The 25,282-nt window shown below is 37.6% G+C and overlaps 1 protein-coding gene across 4 annotated transcripts; it reads left to right on the forward strand.

The window, feature by feature from the left end:
* Positions 1-158: 158 nt before the first annotated feature.
* Positions 159-25,198, forward strand: LOC146474703 (gamma-aminobutyric acid receptor subunit beta-2-like). 4 transcript variants are annotated; one of them, XM_085116476.1, is made up of 11 exons: positions 159-267; positions 12,163-12,277; positions 14,064-14,132; positions 14,776-14,865; positions 16,263-16,405; positions 17,099-17,166; positions 19,374-19,594; positions 20,839-20,921; positions 21,058-21,195; positions 21,541-21,950; positions 23,016-25,198. In XM_085116476.1, exons 2-11 carry the CDS (start codon positions 12,204-12,206, stop codon positions 23,385-23,387), a joined length of 1,668 nt encoding a protein of 555 aa, XP_084972602.1. In that variant the 5' UTR covers positions 159-267; positions 12,163-12,203; the 3' UTR covers positions 23,388-25,198. The 4 variants fall into 4 exon arrangements, with proteins under 4 accessions (XP_084972602.1, XP_084972601.1, XP_084972600.1 ...); XM_085116475.1 differs by lacking the exon at positions 159-267 and adding an exon at positions 2,330-2,444; XM_085116474.1 differs by lacking the exon at positions 159-267 and adding an exon at positions 6,686-6,832.
* The last annotated feature ends 84 nt before the right edge of the window (positions 25,199-25,282 follow it).

Here is a 25,282-nt window from a genome sequence, read left to right on the forward strand (position 1 = left end):
TAATGATTCTAGTCCTTATGTAAGGGCGGATTCTATTGTTCTGTCAATTAGCTATGTTTCAAACCTGTTAACTTTTCCTAATAGATCAAGATCTAAAAGGGACAACAAAGGCGCCTCATTTGTTTACGATGTAAAATGAACATGTCATATTTATCTGTCTTTTAATATTTTAATTTCGCATGGCAATTTATAGACAACTCCGATGAGATTCCGTTTAAAACAAGGCATGCAATTCAAATTGGAAAGTTTGCCACAAGACCTACTCAGGTAAATAACATGACCTATAATATCCTTAAAATACTAAATCCATTACTTAAACATTTAATTCGCTTAACACCATGTAACAAACGCCAAACAGTCTCTCGCTTTAGCGCTGTGTTCGTATAGGATTATGAAAATTTGATTTTAATCTCGAAGCGAATATGCATCGGAGCAGTAAATTTTTGCGATTTTCTCCACTGTTTGGCAAATCGAAACTCATTTGCCGCTGTAATTTCTACACGCACATTTTACCCTATTTGACAGTTTGGCCAGGTACAGAAGCCTCTTTTTAACTCCTCACAGTCCTTTGTCAATATTTTTTATTCTGGCACGGTATCGAAATTTATTATAGCGTTCTTGTTTAGGTCACACTGCACACCTTTATACCCCGCGAAAAACATCGGTAAGGCTCACATTGTACCTCACTTTTAATGTTAAAAAACAACGAGGTTATCATTCGATAAACACATTTCTTGTTAATCTCTTTCAGTTCATATTCACTTGAGTCAAAATCATTTTAAGTTCGTGAATGGGAGAATTGCTAAAATAACCATTTTAGAGATTGTTCAAAAAATTAAAATCCCATGTGGTTAGGATTCTCTGGGCGTCATATCATAGATTAAATCTGACAAATACCTTTTTAATGTAAAAGTTTAAAATCAACGACATTGTATTAATACATAATTATTATTTTAATCACAGTTCATGATATTCATTCATTCATTCATTCATTCATTCATTCATTCATTCATTCATTCATTCATTCATTCATTCATTCATTCATTCATTCATTCATTCATTCATTCATTCATTCATTCATTCATTCATTCATTCATTCATTCATTTGTTCGTTCGTTCGTTCGTTCGTTCGTTGGCTCGTTGGTTCGTTCTCCGTTCGCTCGTTTTCTCGTTCGTTCGTTCGTTCGTTCATTCATTCGTTCGTTCTTTTATAAGGTTTTTCCAAACGATGTCTGGTGATCTTTGAAATATCGGCGAAATTTGGGAGACCGCGGCTCACCCTTGAGAACAGTCGAAGAGTTGTCAATCACGAAACTTCGATTTTTTTTTTTACCCTGAACTGGGTGAAATAAAAAAAATAATGAATGAAACAAAGGGAAATAAAAATCGTATTCTCTTACTTTAAAGGTGTTCTGTACCTTTGTACAGAGTAAAAACAATTCAGAGAGAGTCGAACTGAACCAGTTTTGTCACAGCCGACGGTAACCGTTCAGCTCAAATGAGTTGATTAATTTGTTTTTGAACGCCGACCTTGCAAAATCGCGTGAGTTGAACGGTTCCTACTGATTTTAGTAATGAAAAAATAGTGTTCTCATTTAAAAAGCTAGCTGGGTGACACCGCGTAATATTGTTTTGACAAATTACTTTCGAATTTTAAGTCCTAACTCAGCATGTTGCTGATATAGTTGATCGTGAAAACACGTCTTGAATGCTTTGTTCTTTGTCAACGAAAGTCCCTCCCCAGAGAGCAAAATATCTTTTGTTTCTTTCACGCACTTTGTCACTCTTTAAACGTACGAGTCTTTCAAGAAGTTAATCCAGTTTTGTTGTTCATCTGGCAGCCAGAGATTAACTGCTCAAGTAAAGAAAAGGTATTGAAAAGTTAATATTAACTCATTAGCCACCTTATGAGAAGGTTTATGCCACAGAACATTTAATGAGAAATTTTAATGCTCGTTCGAGATCAATGCAATACGCAAGTTATTAAACAACCAACTTGAAGGTAGTTTTGTGTTATATCCCAAACGACAATTATATTTATATCACTAAGAGTACTTATCTCATTGAATGACCTAGGTAAATTCTTTGATTGCGCAATGCTCAAACCCAGACTTAGATAATAATGTCAATTCAGGCTATCTTGGTACTGCTTTGTTTTATTGATATTTTGAATGCAAATTTAGACCCAGTGGGCCTTTTTCACTTGGTAAGCAATGAGCGTAATGAAAACGAGACTTTCAAACATAAATAATGGTCTCGGTAAAGCGAGATGGGACTTTCGAATCTTAAGTTTCAACCGTTACTTTAAAATTGTGACTACTATTTTTATAAATTTAAAGACTTCAAGCTTAATGCTTGGGCCGGAAAAGACGGCTGTTGTCATATTGTTCAGCGGCACGAACTTACAGCACAGCTGTGATTGATCATAGAGATGAGTTGGCCAGGTAAGAGAACAACTATTGATTATGTGCTGCCTCCAAACACCACACTTTAGGATTAAAATTTTCCTCCTTTTCTAAGCTAAGGCGTGACGAAACTAGTTTTAAAACCAATCGCTTTGTTATTCTGACAATGCTTAGTCTTCTGACGGTGCGAGTTAACCTTATTTCATTCATTAACCAGCAAAGTTTGATGTTTCGGCAGCGCTTTAATCGGTTGGTGAATTTTCTGTTCCACGATATTACCGAAATTTTGCAGTATTTCATCGAACTGAAGCTGAAAGAATTAGTATTGACCAATTCAAAGAATTCGTAATAGGTTGATTTAGAAATAATCATTTCTTGTCTGGAAACCTCCAACTTGTTTCAGGATTCAACCGGTTACAGCTGAGAAAAAATCTTCCACTCAATTGAATGCTATTCAAATAATTTGAAAGTGTTATTTATTTATACAATTCGCGGTTGAGCGTCCATTGTATCTTTATCACCAGACTTGGTGCAGATTTTCATCTTATTTTCACGGAAAGCTTTAGCCTTGAGATTTAAAATGCAATATGATCGCTGAATTAACGCCTTGAAGCAAGAACTATAGTGCAGCTGATGTCAAAAAGTACCAGCTATATGTAATTACCAAGTTTGTTATAAAATAAATTTCGATGGCAACCTCGCGCGTCTTGAAAACATCTTAGACCAACTGCTGACTCAATGCTGTTGTAGCTTTATAAACTAAAACATTTATAATGCCTTCTCCCGCTGTTTTGTACTGAAACTTTTAAATAATCAACAGGCATCAGGCGACTTCAAAAATTAATTAAAATATTCAGCCGGCATTCATTCTTTCCTTGAAGGAGCTAATTGCCCTGGCTTGGAGTAGAAATGTCAAGAGAATCCTTTTAATTCAGGGAAAGATTCTCTAATCCGCTTAATACGCATTAGTCAATTAGACTAGTTACTAAAAACTACAAACATTTGACTCGCAGGCCGGAATTTTCACAGTAAATACGACAAAAATTGAACTTTAAGGCGGGCGAAGCTTATACTGACGTGAAGGGAAATTTACCTTTTTAATTGCATAGTTCATGATAACATGGGCAACAATTACTTGAAAGAACAGATAAAGAGCTAAAAATCAGTCTAGGATTTTACTAGGTAGTTTAATGTCAGGGCTTTGTCGCAATTACTTAATCACAACAGACAAAGAAAAGCATGCATTTCGTTAATCCCTTTGTCAATGTTTGTTGTTTAAAGATTTTTTCAGAGGACTCAGTGGGGGGTCAGATCACGTGAACGTGAAAATAAGTTCAAAGGAAAGCTTACAATCACGCTTATACTCTCCGTGTCCGCAGAACAACTATTATCACCTTCGTTTGTTTCTCTTAGTGATTAGAATCCTTTTCATTTGGATTTCAAACAGAAAATCTACATTATGCATACAAGTTTATGCGTTAATTAAATAAAAGACAACGCACGGCACTGGAATAAAAAAGTCAAAGAACTTGGTTGTTATAATCTAAAATGAAGTGGCACCACTCTTTTGTCATGTACTGGTTAATTGGCCGTTTCAACACATTTGATTTATGGGCAAGCCTAGCTGGATAAAGCGTAACATTGGATGATTATATTAAAGTGTATGGGAGCTTTAATCAAGAATGAATAAATTAGAGACATCGCAGTTATGTACGCAACTTAAGCAGCTGCGAAAAGAAAGCATGAAAAGGCCGGAAAAAAATAAAAAATAAAAAAACATAAATCGCTTCATTTAAATTTGAATCCATGACCTCTGCGATACCGGGTGCAGTGCTCTACCAATTGAACTATCAAGCTAAACTGATGGGGTTAGGAGCTTTTGTGAACTCGTAATACTGTATACCCGTAGAGATAAAGTGTTGGAAGTGATATGGATGAAATAGAATGATATATTTGAACAGAGTCTGAAAGAACAACTTACTGAGAGACCTGATCCACTGATCAAGGATGTATGGAGAAGAAGCCATTAGGGGTGTGCTGCTGTGAAACAGTCTGTATATCAAGATGTCGCAAGTGCAAACCCTAACTAGCTTTAATTTAAACTCGGGTACAGTGCTTTCAATAATGGGCGGTTTAGTATCGAATACCGAATACATTGCATTCATGGAAGGCCGGGATATCTTTATTTCGTGGAAGTATTATGGGTGGTTAGAATTCATTTACAGACAACGAATATTTAGTAAGCTAGTTAAAGTCAATAGAGAACGTCCGTTTTCACTTTGATTATTTGCATTATTTCCAAGTACCGTTAGTTTTCCTCGTGTGTATACTAAATAAAGTGACGTTACTGAGAGAGGGAGACTAAATCTAGGCCGACCATGCGTCATTTAAGGCGCCTTAAAGCTACACACTGTAAAATTTGCTCATGATGGAGAGGTATCGATCCCATTTAATAATTTTTCTGGCTTAGTCATATTTTGTTCAAAATGAAGTCACACCAGTACAGCGAATCTCAACTTGACACTGCGAGCTACTGCGTTTCGCGAAGCCGTTATTTCACAGACCGATTTAAGTGCACCCGATTTGAAATCGTCAAAAATAATTAATGGATAATTGAATTTATTATGTCATGCTAATATTAACTTCATAACAGGTCAAATTTCATTGTATTCTTTTGTGCAACCGTTTACTATACACTGTACTGCAGAAGAGGTTTATTCTGGTTAACGCGTTCTTGAGTAAAGTGGAAATCGTTTTAGATGCTTCCAATCAGATTCTCGAGAGATGTAATGTTCTTATCCATCGTAATGGTTATCCGTGTACTTAATTTGTATTTCCCTCAACAACTAATGCACATAATTAAGTACAACACCTCAGAGATGGTATTTTTTCAATTTTGACAGAGGTGTTTTTGCTTCAGCTATCTTCCACCTATGGGTTATCACACGAGGGGTCTCTAACGATTACATATCAGATTAATGTAAACACGTTGTGGTGATAAAATAAGAACTGTATACAACAGAAAGAGCGAGTGGGTTCCTTATGGACTAAATTTTTTCCATTGTCCTTTCTTGTCTGAGTGTTGAAAAGTGAAGGCGCTACTTTTAAAAGTTGTCTACAGCCGACGCTTTCTCAACCATCTGGTTCAGTAAAAGAATCATTGTCAAACCGAGTGAATTAATGAAAAACAACAATTGTCATCGTCTACTTTAGGGACACAAATTCTCTGGAGTGACCTTTAAAGTATGTATAATAGCTGCTCATGACCGTTTTTGTCAACTTATAGTTAATTATCAAAAACATTTGGGTGGAACAAATGAGAAACGGTTTGTAGCAACTTTCTCTGGCATAAATAAGGTTATCAATTTTTTAGCACTGTTTTCTCTTAGGTTATAAATTGGAACCGAATTATCTAAGGAAAGAGATATGCTTTAAATGAACTTTCTCGGATCATGCAAATCACTTCAATCGAATGTGTTGACAAAAACTGTTTCTTCAAGCTCACAAATGTTGCGGCAATTTTGGGCCAAGAATAACCGTTGCTGTTATTGAGTGTACAAAAGACATAAACAGCCCTCTTACTACTCCAAATTATTCATAATCCCTTTAAATTTGTTCTAAGTATCTCGGTTGATCTTCGAAGCATCTCTGTGATAATAAAATTTTCATCATAACTTGGTGTCTCGGTGTCTTTGAAGAAATTATCGCCACTTCTGAAAACAATCATTCGGTCACATTTCCAACTGAGAGTAGGTCACCGAACTTCAGGCAAATACGACATAATTAAAGTAGTAACCCTTAGCTAGATTAAAACAGGAAAGTTTTAAACTTGTTATGCTTCAGAATTTAGTGACGGCCAACTTTTTAAGGAAATCCAAAATTTAAGTTCCATAACCCCCAGTCTCTTCTTGTTTTTGAAATGTTCTATTGACAGGTTAATTAACAAATAATTTGCGATGAACAATTGTCAAGACCCTTAAAATGATATTCAGTCACGGTTCAAATGTTCGACTAGTTTTAATTTGAAAAATGTCAAATTTATGCTTCTTTTCTTCTGAATTCTGCTCTCCGGCTAAGACTTAATAATAACTTTTTTTTTCACTAAACCATGGTGTTTAACTATCTAGGAATAATCCTACTCAAATTTATCATAATTTCGCCTTAACCCTCGCTATTGCAGACTACCTAATCGCATCACTCTCCTTGTAATTAATTCTAATCTAATTAAATACGCATAAACACAATTTATAACTTACTATTGGAGCAAATTGCCGAAGGCAAAAGAACCTGTAGTTTTATTTCTTCAATATCTTGACATCGATATTTCCATGAATAAGTACATCCGTTCGGGATAACCTGTCAAAAACGAAGGGTAGAATTCAGTGCACAAAGTCAGTTACATTGGGCCTTTGTTAACCCTTTTACAGGTATGTTTATTCATATTCCCCGAAATTCTTTGTTATGAAATTGCTGTCGGCTCTTTCGAATAAAATCATTTTGTTGGGTTTTGATTGCTAGCGTCCGGCTATTTTTCAAACTGACAAAGAGTGAGCCATAAATCACAGCATGCCACTACACCAAACACTAACCCTTCCGCCATGCACACGAAACTCGACAAGCTTTTTTGTGTTTTGTAGAAGAAACAATGTTTAAATCTCAACAAAGGCCATCCTCAATTTTATTGACATTTCGAAGTCTTAATATATTCTATCGGATTTGCATAGAAAGAATTGGTCGTTTCATGTTTTGGCTGGCATTTGCAACAACGAAATTCTAAATATCGTAAAGCCTATATCTTTAAAAAGGTAAAACACCAGATTTGAACGTTAGTTGAAATAACTGCAGTAGGTTTTGCTAAGGTTTACACTTATTGGTTCCAATCGGCGTTTGAAGGTCTTTCACAAGAGATTTATATGGTTTAGGTGTTGAAACCACAGAAACCAACAAGACGAGAGTTTGATTTGCATCAATCAGCTAACGAACATTTTATTTTGGGATTGAATATTACAAAATGCTGCTTTCTAAAAACAACAAAGGATTGAGCATCAAGCGGACTATCAATTTGTCATTAAGACTTAAACTGCTCGGTCGTTAAACTTACATCGGTGCTACCTTCGTACCTTGCACCACTTAAAAGGCTTTAATTGGGCCAAGCCCAAACGATGAACATCCACTTACGCCACTAAAAAATAAAACACCTAAATAATTTACTTGCGCGAGGAAAAAATCCGAAGAATTTGATGGGGCACAAACGAAGACTGCAGCAAAAATTTCATTGCATGCCGACTTTATTTTCTTGCACCAATAAGCAAACTGAAATAAGCTAAGCACAATTTACGTAATACAGTGATATCGCTGAAAACCACATCCTGAGTAAACTGAGAGACTAAACAACTAAAATTAAGTTGTGATTTATGAACTGTTCACGCCGGAATTAGTGTATCGTGATACCGGATCAACTGAACATGCGTCGTTAAAAATTTTACCGGGGCTGACTGCGCTTACGTTTGAAAAATTCATAGATTTGACAGTTGAAATGTACGCTCAAAGAAGTCACACTGAGAGGTCTATTGGCATTCTTTATAGTTATAATTGGGAGGAAATGAATAAACAAGACATTCGTTGATTGTTCCATTCACTCCTATGACTCGAGTATCTCATCAGGTATTAATATTTCAATAAGAAATTAGATATCGCTCACCATTGGGACTAGTGCATATTATTACTCAATTTATTTTCTGCACACGCTTTCAATTGATAAAGGCTGCCTCTGTCATCTGTGATTCATATTTCTTCGTAGATTCGAAAGCTTTGGCCGCCAGATACACCTGAATTCATACTCTACGCCTTAATGAGTAACATCATCGTAAAATTGTAATTATTATTGTTGTGTACAAAATTCTGCCTTTTAGAAGTTTATTTACGTCATCGATTGTTGCATCTTGTTCAGTTGTATGATATGGCTTTTACCTTGCAAAAAATTCTGATCTTTTTCGCACTTTGTGACTTGCGTGTGCTCTTGCAGTCTCGTACCTAGAGTCCTCAGGCTCTGTGTCAACTGGCTGCCTGGCTCCCCTATGGTTATTCCAGGAAGCCAGTACTCCAATTATTACTTTCAATATTTTCTTTGTTGTAATATTGTTTTTGAGCAAGAGTAAGTCTAAATAAAGATTGATTGATAGATTCATCTTGATTGACTTTGGCCAGCGGTTGGTGGCCAGGAGAGACTCTGGGGAACTCGGAATTTTATTACCGCAGGATTTCTGCGGTAAAACAATGCAAGCCGTTACGAGGGAGCCAATCAAAAAAATTCATTTTGTTTTTCGAATTCCTACAATTTCGTACCCAGAGTCTTCAGGCTTTTTGGTCAGCGGGGCAACGTCGTTACGAAACCGTTCCGTAACGATTTCCATTGTTTTACCGCAGAAATCCTGTGGTAATAAAATTCGATGTCCCCAGAGTCTTCCCGGCGTTGCCCCGCTGACCAAAAAGCCTGAAGACTCTGGGTACGAGATTGCGAATTCCCCAGAGTCTTTCCTGGTGACCAACCGCTGGCCAAAGAACCTAAGGACTCTGGGTACGAAATTGGTGGTCTTGAGGTCTGTGTATTTAGTTTATGTAAACTACTGCCTTCCGGTTGATCCACATTTGCTTTGCAAGGTTTATCTCTTATAGTTTAACTCAGGCTCACTACAGCTTCGTTCCGATTTTATCTTAAAATTAACGTCGCTTAAGATTTTTGTTCAAAGGCAGTCTGTAAAACTTTGTTTAGAAAAACAACAGAGTCTTCAGCTCGAGCTCGACCTCTTGCGACCAGAATGTATTCGTTCCAGTTATTTACCACTATCTGTCAAAAACGTCAAAAACGCCGAATTCCGGATTATCGTAGATCCAAACAAAAACAATTCAAATAAACCACCTTGCATCTTGACGGCTAGACATCGTGGCAGTAGTCTCAAAACGAAGAACTTCATGCCATGACTCCTGTTGATTTGTATATTAACTTCCCTCCAACTGAGGGCCCATTTGTGACTTTTACTTTGTGAGTGGGAGTATCTGGAATAGCAATTTGGCAGGTATGCCTCCAAAGGTTAGGTCTTTGCTTGTAGAAAATGCTTAGTAGACATGAAATATCTGGATGGCATTCAATAAAAAAAAGCAATTAGTATATAATTATTTCTTATCTAGCAGTTGTACCTTGTTTCCGCAGTTTGCGAACATGGATCGCCTAAAACCTTGAACTCAGGTTTAACTGGCTGACCAGCAGGCCAACAAGCTTATTTCCTATTTGATAGCTACCAGTATTCTTCAGCCGTCAGATAACGGGACCTCCAGAAACGTTTTGGCTCAATACGATTTCTAGAGGATCGAGTCTTGTAAAGACATTTGTTAAACAGAGTATTTAATCACGAAGAAAGAATATGCGGTATTCTTTTTGGACTGATAACTTTCTCCGATAAGTAAGATTATTAAATCAAGACCTTGGTTTGTTTAACGATTGTAAGCGCGATAAGAAGATGTTAAATTAAATGTCCTTCAAACCAATGACGAGCCAGAGATGGCAATGACGTGCATGCTTTGGAAGCAAAGTGTCGCGTAGGTGAAATGCTTCAGTTCCGTACGAGGCACTGCAAGAACTGTACGCACAGTTGATTTTATGGACCTTTAACTTGGTCATAGTTTAATTAACAGCCGGTTGCTGTCCAGGTAAGTGGATATTTTGAGTGAGGGCAAGGAATCGAAGTTTTCCGCGGATTGTACTGAAAACTTTGCGATGTTTCATGAGAGTACCACATAGGACAATCGAATAGTTCTGTAACATTTAATAGAAACAGTCTGCTTGTATCCACCCTAGTAAACACCCTAAACCAAGGAGAATAAGTAAATTTGTTTATCCTTCTAATTAGCAGTTACTCGGTGGTCAGTGTACGGTATAATTACTCTTGAAAACACGTGGATTGTCTTTGAGCGCTGGAAACCGTTTTTCTTTCCAGATTTGTAATGACATTATAATGCAGAACGATGTTTCAATACTTACTCGATAAACTTTTTATTTATTCCTGTTCCGACACGTTTTATTTTGAATAGAGCATTCCTAACCGACTTTGAAAATCTCTATACTATTATCAGCAATGTGATATTATGACCGAGTCTCACCGTACCATATGTTTGCACTGCCTTCAGTTGCCACAGACTACTAGGTCTCAGAGAAATCGATAGAGTTCTAGCGTTTGTGCTGCTTATATGCATTCAATTACTTATGAAGCAGTTTTAACGGCTCATTTGAGTTGCTCGATTTCGATACTTGCTTTTCCCAGGCCTTACACTCATATGCTGTTACAGAAATGATGTAGCCGGGTCTTCGTGGTTCGATTTTCAAATAAGCATTCCGTAATGATAAATGACGAAAAAAGAAAAACAAATTAACGAATATCGTGATCGTTTCCTTGCTAGTTACATGTAGTCTAAGCGAGACCATTTGGAAAATAAATCAACGAGCTGCAGATTGAATCTTGTGATAAACTGGTAAACTGTTCAAAGAGTGTCTTTTCTTTTATCGTAAGTGTTCCAATTGTCCCTTAGCTTGCAATCGCCTCGGCTTACATATTTATTACCTCTCAAAATACTAATCCACATCGCTAAATATATTCGTAAAAAGCCATTGCGTGGGTTGGAACATGAATTTATTGATCAATTGCAATCTATCTTGTGACAGCTGGCCCTTATCAGTAGTCATGTAAACCATGCAAGACACTAAATTTATAATCACGTTGTGTTGATGCACATGCTGGAGGTATTCAGTCAATTGTTTTCTTTACAAACAAAATAAATAACCGTGGGGGGAATAAATAAACTGAAAGGTAAGGGAGAGTTATACTCAGAGATTACAAAAAGAGCGTACAAGGAAAGCAGTGGACTAAACAAGGTTTTTATAAGCGCAAAAAAAAAAAAACACAAACAAAAACAAAAACATCACAGGTTGTGTATAGCAAAAGCTAATTGCAGGTAATGTGGCACCGCAAAAAAGGTTTTATAGACAATTAAAAGGGAAACAAAGGACAAGAGGTTTTGGAATTCCCTCAGTCTCTTCACGAGAGTTTCATAGTTGTACATCAGAATTTTAAAATGAACAGTTGTTTCCAAAATATTTCACACAACTACAGGAGTTTTGCGAATAATACAGTTGTTGTCTATATTTCGTCAGCTAGGATATAAGAAACACTAAAGTATTGTGAGCAAGCGATACTGGGGGACGCATTATCAGTCTGCATGGAGGAACTTGGAAAAACATTCGTTGCTCGTGTAGTTATTCGTCTCTAGTATAAAAGACGCATTATGCGTCTGGACGAACGATCTTCCCTTGTACGTCTTGAACGAAGCACAAAGGAACTGATAGTTCGTCCCGAACGATAATGCGTCTTATGCCCGTCTTTATGCTATAGACGAACAGCCAGACGAACAAATAGACGCAGTTATCAGCGTTGCAACCCTCTGTGATTTAGATACCAGAACGCTTATCTAAAGTCTTTCTTCACACATAATTGTATGTTCATGTATCCGAAACATATATATTATAATCGTCCGACTTTTAGGCCTTTCAATTACTTATTTGAATTATAACTAGGAGAGATTTTATCCACGGACTAAGAAATAACGAAAACATCCTGTAAAAATCAGAGTGTAAAGTGTTAATTAGGCGTTAAAAAGGATCTTTATTACCTTATTAACAACGTTTGTTTGTTTGAATTTCAATTAGCTTCTTCTGTGAGCTTCGAGTAAAACAAAGTGCAACAGAATATGCTGTGGAATCGATCATTCTTCTGGCTGACTCTTTGTCACATTTACTTCTGGAGTTCACTGGTGGAAAGTGGGTAAATATTCATATGCTAATTCTTTATTTGTTTTAGAATTGACGATAAAATTTTAAAAGTGGAATTAAAAAGGAAGCGCAAGCTTACGGTATGGTCAGTTTATACAAGTAATTCCAAAACGAGTCTCATAAAACCCCACAAGTGTTTGCAAAATATTGACTTTTTTAAGCAGCAGGCGTCCCTCGTTATAAATTCAGGAAATTTTGCAGACGTTTATATGAGGACGGGCAAAATTTCCCCGTTTCCATAGATATGCGAACGTCTATAAAATTTTTACGAATGTTTGGTTTATCAGAAGAGTTGATCACTAAAGGTCATTTGGCAACCGTAAAGAGATTAATCGAGCGCTGACGTTTCGAGTGTTCAGGAGCCCTTCGTCGCGTCAGGGCGAATGTAGAATATAAAATTTTTGTCATATCTTCGCTATTTTAAAAGACAATCCTCTTAAACTTGGCTTTTTACTTATTGTGAGTTGCTCTTTTCAGCAGTGTCAAAGGGTTTTCGCTATCTAGTCTACATCCGAAGTTTAAATTACCATAATAAAGGATAATGAGACCAAAACAGCTGTCCGTGGCTGCTACTGGCTTCACTTCTTACATTTTTGGGGGCAGGGGGGTAGGGGGTAGGAGGGCAACGAGTTTTTCTGTCCTCTACAACGGTCAACTTAGTGCGCATGTCCGTGGGTTTAAGGACGGTGCCTGCTTTTGTCACTGCGCATACGTTCTGCGCATTGCGAGAAACTCGGGTTTCCTTTGGGTGGTGCGAAGAAAGCAGAACTTAGCAAGTGCTCTTGGTATTGAAGAAGAAAATTGGGGGTAACCATGGATTTTTTTTAGAGATTATAAAGCTTCAGTTTGATGAAAAGAATGCCATACGTTGCTTTGTATTTCAGAACTTTTAGAATTATTCTTTCTTAATTATCTCTAACAGATGCATGGTTACCTCCAATTTTCTTTTTGAATTCCAATAGCGCTTGCTAAGATCTTCGTTTCCCGCATAGTAATAAACTGCACAAAAATACCCCTGCATTAATAGGCACCGTCCTTAACCTAGCCTATCCCTCATGAATTTGTCACCACCATTCGCCACATCCCAAAAGCAATTAATCATTTCGTGGTCTTCTTAGGGAGAGAGATACAAATTATTTGCTCACGAATGAAATATTTGTGTCCTCTCCGGCCTCGTTGTTTCTGTACTGGTTGTTGCACTCTTGGCAAATTGATTTCGCAGTCCCCACTTACTTTGTTCGTGAAAGTCGCATACGCATAGAACCTCGTATTCGTTTGCTTTTCCCGTATCCTCCCTCGCCTCCGTCCCATACCTACCCCACATGGTTTTCTCTCTTTTCAGTATCGTTACACAGTTTCGATTGTTTATCATCACCGTTACCTGTGTTGAGTAAGTTGATGATGTATTAAATGTTTAAGTTTGTTATCAAAATGGTGCTATGTAATTCGCATATAGCCAAATGATCCCAGACAATTGTTGTTGCTGTTCCTTGTGATTTTGGGTCCCAGTAAACAAAATTCAGTATAACACAATTCCAACTGTGAGAAGTGAATTGATATTGTCTCGCAAGTTCGTTGTTTTTTCGGACCTTATCAACGGTTCTTTGAAAGAAAAGAGAGCAAAACCATATGTGTTCATTTTAAGCCGATACATTCTCGTTTAAATTGCCCGGTTTGCTGTCAATATATAATTCCGCGATCGGGTCATCTCAGAGTCGTTTAAACAACTTTTCCGCACAAAATATAAAAGTAGCTAACACTTAACTCATTGTTTTCAGATCCTTACATGACACCAATAAAAAGAACAAAACAGATTCTGACCGGCCGGATATTCCTTTTAGGAACAAGTAAGTTTAATTTAATTATTAATACTTTGAGCCAAGGAATTGCGAACAACAATAGTCTACTTTCATACACTGCGTTCTACATGAATTGCTGCACAATCCATCTGCAAGAACGAAGCTGAAGATTGCTGCTTATTATTATTATTCTTATTTTAGCCAATGGCAGTCACACTCAGTAAATAATATTCAATTAAAACAAAACAGGCAATCATTCCGTTGCATTGCACTACAATGATGCAGTACAATTGCATTGCACATTGTGGATTGGGTTGGATTGAACATAGACATTTCAGCAGGGGGTGCTGAAGAAGGCGACTATCGCGAAACAGTTAATTTTGAATAAACTAACAAAAATGTGATAGGGAGAGCGATTACTGTCTCAAACTTTTGGCCAGACTGAGAATCTGAGAATTAAGAATACTCGCTCTAAATGTCTGTACGCATCTGTACTGCGCACATAGATCGTAATGTCACGATATCCCGAGCAAAAACCAAAGGAGAAATGTAAAGACAAAAAAGGCTGAACTGGACTGAGGCTGTTACGTTGAAAAAAAAATTGTAAAAACTGTGTAGCAGAAGATATTACCGCAAACATTCTTTAGCAGCGTATTTTTAGTCATTCTGTCATTCTTTGTGCTTCTTTCAGGAAAGTCATACGAAGTATACATTCACAATGCAACTTGACCAAAATAATTCTTGGCAACATGTCCGTCACTGACGATCCCTTGGAATTCTCGTGAGTATTTTCAGTTTTGAGATTTCCCATTTTTAAATTCTTACGCTTACGTGCGCATGCCAGAACGCAAAATCATCTCATTTTTTCGACTTTCTTTGCAAACAAGTAACATCTCTTTTCAAGTAGTAACGTTTACCCTTCAAGTTTAGGAATATCCAAACACTCTAAAGTTTGAACCGTACTGCTCATTGGATTGAATTGGTCACACTTCATATTCAACCAAACATTGTACAAGCCGGCAACAGTCGTAGAGCTACCTAATAGCCGGTACGCAGGTGATTAGTAGAGCTGATTATCTTGTTCATATATACCGCTTCTTTATTTTGCAAATTCAAGAACCTTGCTATTCTCAATCTAAATTCCTTTTGTAATTGCAGGTTTTACGTGCTCTTAACATAACTATCTCCTTCCTAACCCATTCCATAACCTTCTCTCTACTAACCAACAAGTTCTTACCTACCATACACGATATGCCACTATCGTCCACATTACTACAGAACAAACATCAAGCAATCTACAATTTTCCACCATGATCCAAAAATAAGAAAAGTCCTACCTCAGAATTTGACTCTGTCATCAAGCTTTTCTAGCTTTAAAATTTCCCTGAAAAAGTATCTTATTACCAAAGAATCAAACTAAACTCGCCCATGTATAATATGCTTTTATCGCGCCCACCTACCGGAATTGAATGGGGAAGCCGAATGTTTATATAAGCTTTATAGTTTGTCTTTGGTTTCCTGGCCACTTTTAACATTTAATCCGCCGGATGAACCTAACCTTTAATTTATATATTTCTCTATGGCAGAATCTCAAATATCAAACACGATAGATATTTTCCTCACGGCCTTGCGAGGGGAAAACTCACGAAAACTCAACCACATACGTGATGAAACAGCTGAGCTAATCGCTTCGTGAGACAGTTTGCTCAGCTTGTTTTCCTAAGTGTGCGGCAGGCTTTAGAAACCAGCTTGACACTGCCAATAGAAAAGATTCCGTAGGATCTTAAATCAAGGGATTTCAACCACAGTCTCAAAAGTCAAAACTCCTTTGTACAGCGTAACTCAATATGACAGGAATGCGAGCACTTATTATACCGATCAACTGAATGGTCGCATCGAGCTTGACAATTTCATCCACAGACTTAGAACCACCTTGCACAGCATAGCATGAAAACAGAAAATGCGTCTCAGTAATTTTCATTTGAATTGTCCGGCAGCGAGACATTTCATCCACTACATGGCGCGCCGCCTCCTCTGCACTTCTTAGTTTTGACCGAGAGAGTATTGATCAAAAACGTACTCGCAGTGTTAGTGGAGTCTGCTGGAATTGTCTTCAGCTGCTTGTACTGTCATTTTGTATTGATTGTATTAATTTGATTTTGCTTTCAAATTTCGTAGGAATGATCCAAATTCCCCTGAAACAGATTTGCCAGTTCTTCATAATCTTTACAAAAACTACACGTTGGCCGGGAAAAACATGTCGCGACTCTTAGATGCGGTGTTCAAAAACTACGATAAGAGAATTAGACCGTTTTATGAAGGTAAGCTGGTCCTCTGAGTTGATAACGATCGAGTAGAGATCGTAATTATGCAGGGCCACTAAAAACTTCGGTATAAAAGTGGAGACACGAATGCCGGGTCAAGCCCTCTCGTAATGTGCATGATGAGACGCCTTAAAGGACCGTTCCTCCTCATAACGAGGTATTTTTGCATGGCTTATGACTAAGAGGAAAGAAAACAGGTGTTAGCAAGAACTTTTTAAATCCGATAAGAAACTGATTCGGGTTTAATAACGAAACATTTTTCAGAGATAATTAAACAACAATAAATTTAAATAGCTTTAAAATACATAACAATGTGTTGCATATTTTTTTCAAATCGTAGCTTGGTTATCTCTTAAAAATGAGTGATTATCCCCAATTTTCTTTTTAGATTTCATTTCCAAAATTGGGGCTGATTCAGGGGTAAATTAAAGTGCTCTTTTGGGAAAAAATGTACCCAAATGACCTTTGGTCATCATCATCATCATCATCATCATCATCATCATCATCAAGAACAACATCTTTCTCAGCATCTTCATCATCATCATTATCATCCTCATCATTACCACTGTGGGCATATAAGTAGACTGCAGCTTTTTGCATACCACATCTTCCCCACCGAAATATGCTGACTGCACGCTGCCTCCCCTCCCCCCAAAATATATTGTTACTGATTATATACTTTTGATTTAGTTGAACCACTTAAAGTCGACATGGATTTATTGATTCTGTCATTTGGAGAGCTGAGTGAGACTAACATGGTAAGCACAGTAAACTGTTGTAATCCCGGGGAGGAAAACTGTTTAAATTTCAGTTCTTTGTTTTTTTTTTTAAGTTTGTTTGCTCATGTAATTGATTGATTCATAGATTGATTTAGGTTAATGTTTGTTTTTTCCGTTGTCTACCAATGCCCTTACCCTTAATGTATGAGATAAACCTGAAAAAATGAGTATGAAAAAACTTTTTTGCTCTTCATTGTATGACATCACTGTCAAGTGATGCTCTCATGTAAGCTCACTATCAAAACAATTAAAATATTACGTTCACGCTCCAAATACATGATTTAAAAGTCGTTAAAATGTGCAGTTATAAAGATCCACCTGTAGCATAAATAACTAAAATGCATCTAGACAATACATCTTAAAATAATTGAGTCAACAAAATTACAAGTCTGAGAGGTCGAGTTTACTAATTGAAGTTTTGAAAGAGTTGTAGTTGGTGACTGTTCTCAGATTGTCTGGTAACCAGTTCCCTAGCTAATTTAGGTGATACTGTTTATCAGACTTCCAATGATATCCTCAATCCTTACGGGATCGTGGAAGGCAAGGTTTGGCTGGTCAGTTAATAGCACTCACCTTACACCAATCTTCCTGCGTTAGAGACGCAAACAATCCGTCAATAATAGGATAATATTTTCCTCGCTTTCTCCTTCGCAGTGGGCCTTGTTTTATCTACACAATAATTATAATGAAGGGGTAACGTTCAAAAATTTTCCTCAATTTCCTGAATTAAGATATTATTTCTTTGAATAAAAAGTGATAGTACAACCGAAATCCTTCCTGTATACAGCGTGTGTGTAATCTTTCAACCCAATGAATTGGAGTAGCTTCATTGTTGTGAAGAAAGTCATGAATTTGAATCCTGTTCGGAGAATTCGGGAATCTCTTTCAAGTAGCTTGTATCACGCAATAACCAATTCAATATATAAGTATGCTTGCTCCACTTTTCCATTAAACTGTTAATCTTCCAGCACTATGCCGGATCTGCCGCTGACTGAATAATATATACTATTAAATTCTCAGCCTCGGATAGTGCATTTCTAGCGTTCTGATTGGTTCACTAAATCTCGGTTATCAGCTCATATACCGTAGTTTGACCCTATATGGAAAACAAAAGCCCCAGGTGTCGCTAAGCTAAATTTTTTTTCGGCGGGAAGCAAACGTTTCTTCGGAAAAATGTAGAAAAAAATAGGGAAAAAAAAGAAATACCAAACAATGCCATCTCAATATAACAACAATAAAAGCCACAAAGTCGGTATAACACTATTAAATGGTACGTATCTTTGAAGTTTCCTTTAAAATCTTCAAAATTGCAAGATTTTACGATTTTTTAGATCACATAACAACAACAATAACAACCGGTTACCTTCAAAAATTTCAGAATGGCTGGCAAATCCTAGCGGTAAGAGGTTAAAGCCAATCGAAGAAATTTCTCAGGAAGAGCTTCATGCCTGCCTTTATGTTTTTACGAATTTACGAGGACTTCAGATGGTTCATCCATGAAATCCGTACGAGCGGAGGCCATAATGTTCGTTTCCGTCGCTCGGCACCACTCAGCAAAACATTTGCACTAATGAGCACAGCTCTTACGCTTCTCAAATAAGCTTGAAGTTTAAAAACTTGCACTGAGTGTTTGTCTCAGTGAGGTTGTATCTCGTACACTTGGACTTGCCTGAAGTGTTTTAAATCGTCCGCGAGCAATTCAGTTCAGCATGAAAAAAGCCGTCCTTGCCCTGATCTCTTCCTTCGCTTCACAGCAGAACATTTGCTCAAATGTGCACAACTGTTACGCTTCTCGATGAGCTGGAGCTTCAAAAGCACTTGAATGCTAGTCTTAGAAAGGTTATAATTCGTACATTTATAAAACGTTTCTTGAATTTTAGGTGTCCGACTGAGTCCGATTTTCTTCGCTTTCGAGTTTTCATTCAACTCCGTTTGCAAAGCGCTGCGCGTGTCATGTGATCATTAGGTTTCGCGCGCTTTGGTCGGAGGTTGCCTCAACATCCGGTCGTTTAAATTTGAAAGAAATTTTTTCCTAAAATATAAAAATTCAATTAACTTCAATAGCAATGTCCAAACGCGGAGAATTTAATAAACCAATTATTCCATTCGCGCTTGTTAGTTATAGCCAACTCATATCCAACGCGCGCTCATGGAATAATTGTTAAATAGTCTTCATCTATCCACAGGAATTCTCAGTTGATTTATACATGGGACAGTTCTGGCGAGATCCTCGACTGGGATTCGGCCTTAATCAAACTATAATTCTCAGTGGAGACGCAACAGACAAGCTCTGGGTACCAGATACTTTCATTATAAACTCGATTGACACTAAAATACACAAGCTGGTATCGATTAACAAAAAGGCTTGGGTACATCTGGCAAATGGCACAATCATGTTGGTGTTAAGGTAGGTACGAGACAGTCCGAGCATTAATGTAAGCAATGAATTCGAATTAAAATACTCTTTTGCTTGAACGGAAACACGAGAAGGGTGTGCTCTTCTTTATAATCCGTCAAATATTTTTCCTTGGCTGTGATTGGTCAAAGTGCGTCACATGACGTGATTGTCATCAGAAATGGCCATCAGTTTTCAAAACATGAGTCACTTCCACAAAGTGGTACTGGAAAGTTTACTAAAAGTAAACATCCTGCGTGTGCAGTTGTCAGCGAAAACATCTGTGAGAAAATAGACTCAATAACCGTTATTTGGCTCTTAAAATGTGCATGGATATGTCTTACATCTGTCCCGCTCAAAGCTAACAGTTTTTGTGGATCAATCATCCACGCATAAGTCTGGCCAAATTAAGCTACATGAGTATGTGCGATAGCCATTTTTTGTCAGAGAAATATAGTCCGAAGATTTTGACCATATAAAAGTTTGTCTAGGATAGATTGCCAGTGATTTGGTTGTATTCGGCACTTACAAAACTGTACAATGAAACCTGGATACCGGCAGTTATATACGCAACTTAAGCAGTTGCGAAAAGAAAGCCTTAAAAATATTCAGATTTGAACGGGATTCGAACCCATGACCTATGCGATACCGGTGCAGTGCTCTGCCAATTAAGCTATCAAGCCAGCTGGGAGCTGGTCATTTTGTGAACTCATTTTATACCCGTAAAGCTGATGAGATGAAAGTGAATATATGAAAATACATAACTGCGATGATCATTCACTTATTCATTTTTTCTTCCACAGTTCTCAAACTCATTAATAATTCATCAAGAGAAAACAAAGAAAATCACTACCGTGACCGTGGTTTGGATATGTGATCCTAATTACCATAAAATTTTGCCAACTTAAGCCTTGAATTTCTCCAAGAATTATTGATCTATTGATCATTTGAGAAGCCATATCAAACACTCGAAAGCGTGTTTCATCAGACATCCAAACACCTCGAAGTCGTTTAAAAGCTACTTCTCAGTGTTTGGATATCTGATGAAACACGCTTTCTCGTGTTTGATATATTACTTCAAATGTATGAATTTTCATATATTCACTTTCATGTTAAGTTAAGTTGAGGTTATGTGAAATGTATCATGGAAGGAGATTTAACGGGAAACTGTTGAGACAAGCCTGTGGGCCTTCAAATGGTGTGCCCCAGGAATTTACTATAGGGTTAAAGGTTAATACCATTCTTGAATTGCACAGATTTACTGCTCGAAGTTCTTGTAAAGTGGACTTGAGGGACTACCCATTAGATGATCAAATTTGTCATTTGGCTTTTGAGAGTTGTAAGTACCACCACTATCATGTAAGTAAATATTAAGCTAAGGGATAAATTCAGTACGATATGGAATCCAAGGATAATACTCAATAACACTTTGTTTTCAACCTAATTAATTTATGTTCTGTGACGTCTTTGTGTAGTTTCGTTTGAGAGCAAGGATTTAAACCTCACTTGGAGACAGCCAATAGGAAGTGACATTTACATTTACGATCAAGAGATGGCACAGTTTGATATTCTGACTGCGAAAAGAAATGGAAAACACCACGTTTATCATTCCGGTGAGTAGGCTGTCTGTTGAATCCACGTGCACAGACTAGTAAATTGCCGTAGTCTAGGGGCTGCAGTACAAGCTCTCTTTCATAATGACTCACTTATTCATGTGAGCTGATAATATCTCCAAGAAAACCTTAAGAAAGAATAGACATAACAATCTGAATTAATGCTAGTCAGTGTTCATTATGCCCAACATCATTGTGAAAGTAGATAAATGAGAGTAAAACAATTGTAAATTGCAATAACTGATAACTTACATCGAAACGTCGGCTAACATTTCTGTTCTTTTTAAATAAAGGAAAGCCATCAATCATTTTTTCACTAGAAAATGAATTTTTGTTTTTCATCAGAAATGTTTGCTGGCCTCACAGCAACAATACGCTTCAGGCGTCGCTCGATGTATTACATCTTCCAAATGTACATTCCGTGTATCTGCGTTGTTATTCTCTCCTGGGTCAGCTTCTGGGTTGACGAAACGGACGGTTCTGACCGCGTGGGACTGGGCATAGCCACAGTGCTCACCATCAGCTTCATGCAAGGCGCACTGAATGATAACGTCCCCAGAGTATCTTACCTAAAGTCCGTGGATTATTTCCTGCTTGGGTCTTTCGTGTTTGTGTTCATGACCTTGATTGAGTATGTGCTGGTGTTGAGGCAAACAAGAAAAGAAAAGAAAAGGAAGATGGAGAAGGAGAAGAAAACTTTAGAGCGCGACAGGAAACGGAAAGCTCTCTTAAACCCAGCTTCAGAAGAACAAAAGGTAGCGTGTTTATAATTTAGCTTCAAAGCAGAGAGGGTATCACTGTCCATAACTGCCACTCCAGCTTTAGCACCGCGCACGTCAATTCTGGCAAAACGTACGAATTGCCGTTTATGGTTTCTTGCATTTACTTGTTGGAATGCTTTATTATTCTCTATTTTTTAGGGCGGCGGGGAGAAGGGGGAGGCGGAGAGGGAAGGGAGGGGGTGGACTGCGAGTATTTTTAGCAGGAACAGCTCAGTGGTGAGAGCACTCGCCTCCCACCCATGTGGCCCGAGTTCCCGGACTCGGTGTTATATGTGGGCTGAGTTTGTTGTTTGTTCTCGTCCTTACTCCAAGAGGTTTTTCTCCAGGTACTCCGGTTTTCCCCTCTCCTCAAAAACCAACATTTCTAAATTCCAATTCGATCTGAATAGTGTCCCCAATAAGTGCTCTGCGCTAGATATATTGACACTCGAATAGAGCGATTTATTTACTCATTTATTTTATTCCTCATTTTCCTATCACGCGTTGCCGTGGACTGTTCTACGGTTCACAGTCACAGCTCCCACATGCACGGTAAATGTTAAATGTGGATACAGTGTAATCTCTTCTTAGGGAACACTTTCGGGGAACAGCGAAAGTAATGCTTTGACTGACAAATCAGCCAGGATTAAGTAAGCACGTTCTGTTCGGGGATTTGCTTGTTAACAGGGGTGGGCATCCAGACAGTGATCGCCCAGGCAGTGGACGCCCAGAAATTGTTCGCCCACTAAGAGTAATCGCCCATTGTGTGTTCACACCCTGAGACTGATCGCCCACCGGCTTTCCAAAAGAGATTGATTGCTGGGACGCTGCGAGAAAAGGTTGCTCAGAAACAACAACAACAACAGCAAAAAGTAAAACTAAAATAAAAATAGAGAAATCAGAGAATATTAATCAAGAAAGAAAGGTCGTTCACAGACTGATCGCGCTCTAGAAATTCTTTGAGACATAAAATGACCAAGTAACATTTAATGTATTCCACTTGCCTTTTACTCATTTCAAATGTCAACTGCTTTTTTGAACATTTATTTTCCATTTCAGATGACTGTTACGGTGACCGTCGGCAGCAAAACGTACGACTTTCAATGCGGTAAAGAGAAAAAAGACAAATTTAACCCAATGCCTTGTAACAGTCACGAAAATACCACGCGTGCAGTAAGAATTACAGAGCCAGATCAAAACAAGACAAAAACTCGGAAGCCTGAAAGAACACAGTTAAAAAAGCTCCAAAGAAGGCCATCTATGATTCAGATGATAAGAAAGAGTATCGAAGAAGGAGAAGAAGATATTTGCTACCTCGATAAGTATTCTCGCATCGTCTTTCCCGTCTCGTACATCATCTTTCTTGGGATATACTTTGGAATTTACACGGTTCGATGGGAGAGTCTAGTGGACGGTGTTCAAACACAATAACCACAATAACACAGCGAACTGCCTTACTTACTTATTCTAGTTTTCGTTAAGCTTCATATTCAAACCAAGTAAATCTGAAGCCCGAACGTGGAGACCTTCATGATTTGGTCAAAGAAAGTTGAAAAAAATAGTTGTGGAAATTTTGGCTTATCTGGGTCAGAACCCTTTCATCTGCTTTATATATATATAATCGCTGTCAGTCACTAGAAGAGAAAAAATAGGTTTAGACTAGCTAGTTTGCTGAACATTGACTAAAGCAGCAGTTTGTAGGTGACGCTTCGTCTTTGTCATTTTGGATTTTATTTTTGCCCGTCAGATGAGAAAAGAGCTCCAACATGTCAAACCTTAAAAGAGAAATTTAAAAGAAAGCACGTATTTGAATGCTAATTAAATATACAGAAATATATTGAGTTATGAGACGTGTGTCGTTTCACTTAAGATTGAATCATTTGCCCTAATGTTTTTCTTTTTATGGAAGCCGGAGTACAAAATAAAGTAAAGGTGTTGTACAGTCATACCAAGGACACCCAAAGGTTCATTTCAGTGGATACCTGTTGGGAACGTCTATTTAAAAAATTGTCTCAGCTGATTTGGATTTAGTCATAAAGAAAATCTTTAGTTTCCTTCGACCAAATGTAAGTGCAAAATTCTCTTTACACTGAAAAACTAATTCCTTTTGTTTTCTGCAGAGGAACAAATCTGTCCTTAACTGAATGAGAAAAAAGGTTAGCTAGCATTCTCAACAACAGCTGGTAAATTCTTGGAATAAGATTCCGTTTCTTAGAACGTTCTGCTACTTAAATTTCCAACTACTAAAGTAATACACCGGAACAGATGAAACTGTATCAGTGTAGACAGGTATGGCTTTAAAAGGCCATAAAACGATTTGTCAATAGAGGAAACAACATTTTACCTTTGCCGAAAGTAATTACTCTGGCCAATCACAACAGATGCAAACAGTATAATGAATCAATCAGAACTCGAGGCAAATACATGTAACCGGCGTCAAGCGCGGGAAAACGCGTGCGAGCGAGGCACGATTGGTTTTGGTTGTGTTTCTCATTGGTTGAGAAAGTTGCGCGAGTTTTATTCAATTGAAAACCGTTTATTGTATTTAGATATTTGAAGTGTACGACACAAAAAGCAGAATCACGTTCTGGCGTCCGATCATTTTCGGGAAGTTTGAGAGTTCTGTTAAATTTATATTTGGTTTTATCAACTGAGTTCTCAGTCCGGATAAAACCCAATATTCGTTTGTGCTTGTCGAGACCCTACAGTTTCTTTAGAAGCTTACCCTCTTAAACTGTTAAATTTGCGAGACAAAACGTTTCTTTCTAATAGCAGGAGCCGCAGTTGATCAATAGGCCTTATCATTATTTATCATAAAATTCTTCTCCTAGTGCCAAAAGTTTCCAATTCATGAATTTTTTAAAAGCGATGTTTTATGAAAACTATTTGACATCGGATTTCCATACAAACACTTTTATTTCAAGTCGTGTTTGCCCACTCGTCAAAATGGCGTCGAAAACTGTGATAAGGCCTATTCCGTCTGTAGCGCAGGGTAGAGTATTAATAGAACGCTTGTTCGTTTTATTTTGTCTTTGTCTTCTCACTGTACTCCATTTGTAACCCTGGGTTTAACAACAACGTGTACAAAGTTTCTCTTTGGAACAAACATATTTTCACCGGCACGGTATTATCTAAAGTGTATGCTGTTGTTTTCTTATTAAGACTCGCACGAGGGGCTTAAAAAAAATTACCGGTATGTATGTTCTGATTGGCTAAAAACATTTCTTAATATCAGAGATTATTTTATTGTTTCCGAATTTCCTTCCACGCGGCAAGGCTTGGACATTTATTTTTTGATCAAACAGTGCAGTGACAGTGAGAAAACT

This window comes from Pavona decussata, unplaced genomic scaffold (assembly GCF_977016875.1).
Source record: "Pavona decussata unplaced genomic scaffold, jaPavDecu1.1 SCAFFOLD_87, whole genome shotgun sequence".
Lineage (NCBI taxonomy): Eukaryota > Metazoa > Cnidaria > Anthozoa > Scleractinia > Agariciidae > Pavona > Pavona decussata.

Bases quoted from the DNA above. Each gene is read 5' to 3' on its own strand.
- LOC146474703 (XM_085116476.1), top strand. From the start codon at position 12,204: ATGCTGTGGAATCGATCATTCTTCTGGCTGACTCTTTGTCACATTTAC. The intron at 14,133-14,775 runs GTAAGTTTAATT...TGCTTCTTTCAG, and splicing joins GATATTCCTTTTAGGAACAA to GAAAGTCATACGAAGTATAC. The intron at 14,866-16,262 runs GTGAGTATTTTC...CAAATTTCGTAG, and splicing joins GACGATCCCTTGGAATTCTC to GAATGATCCAAATTCCCCTG.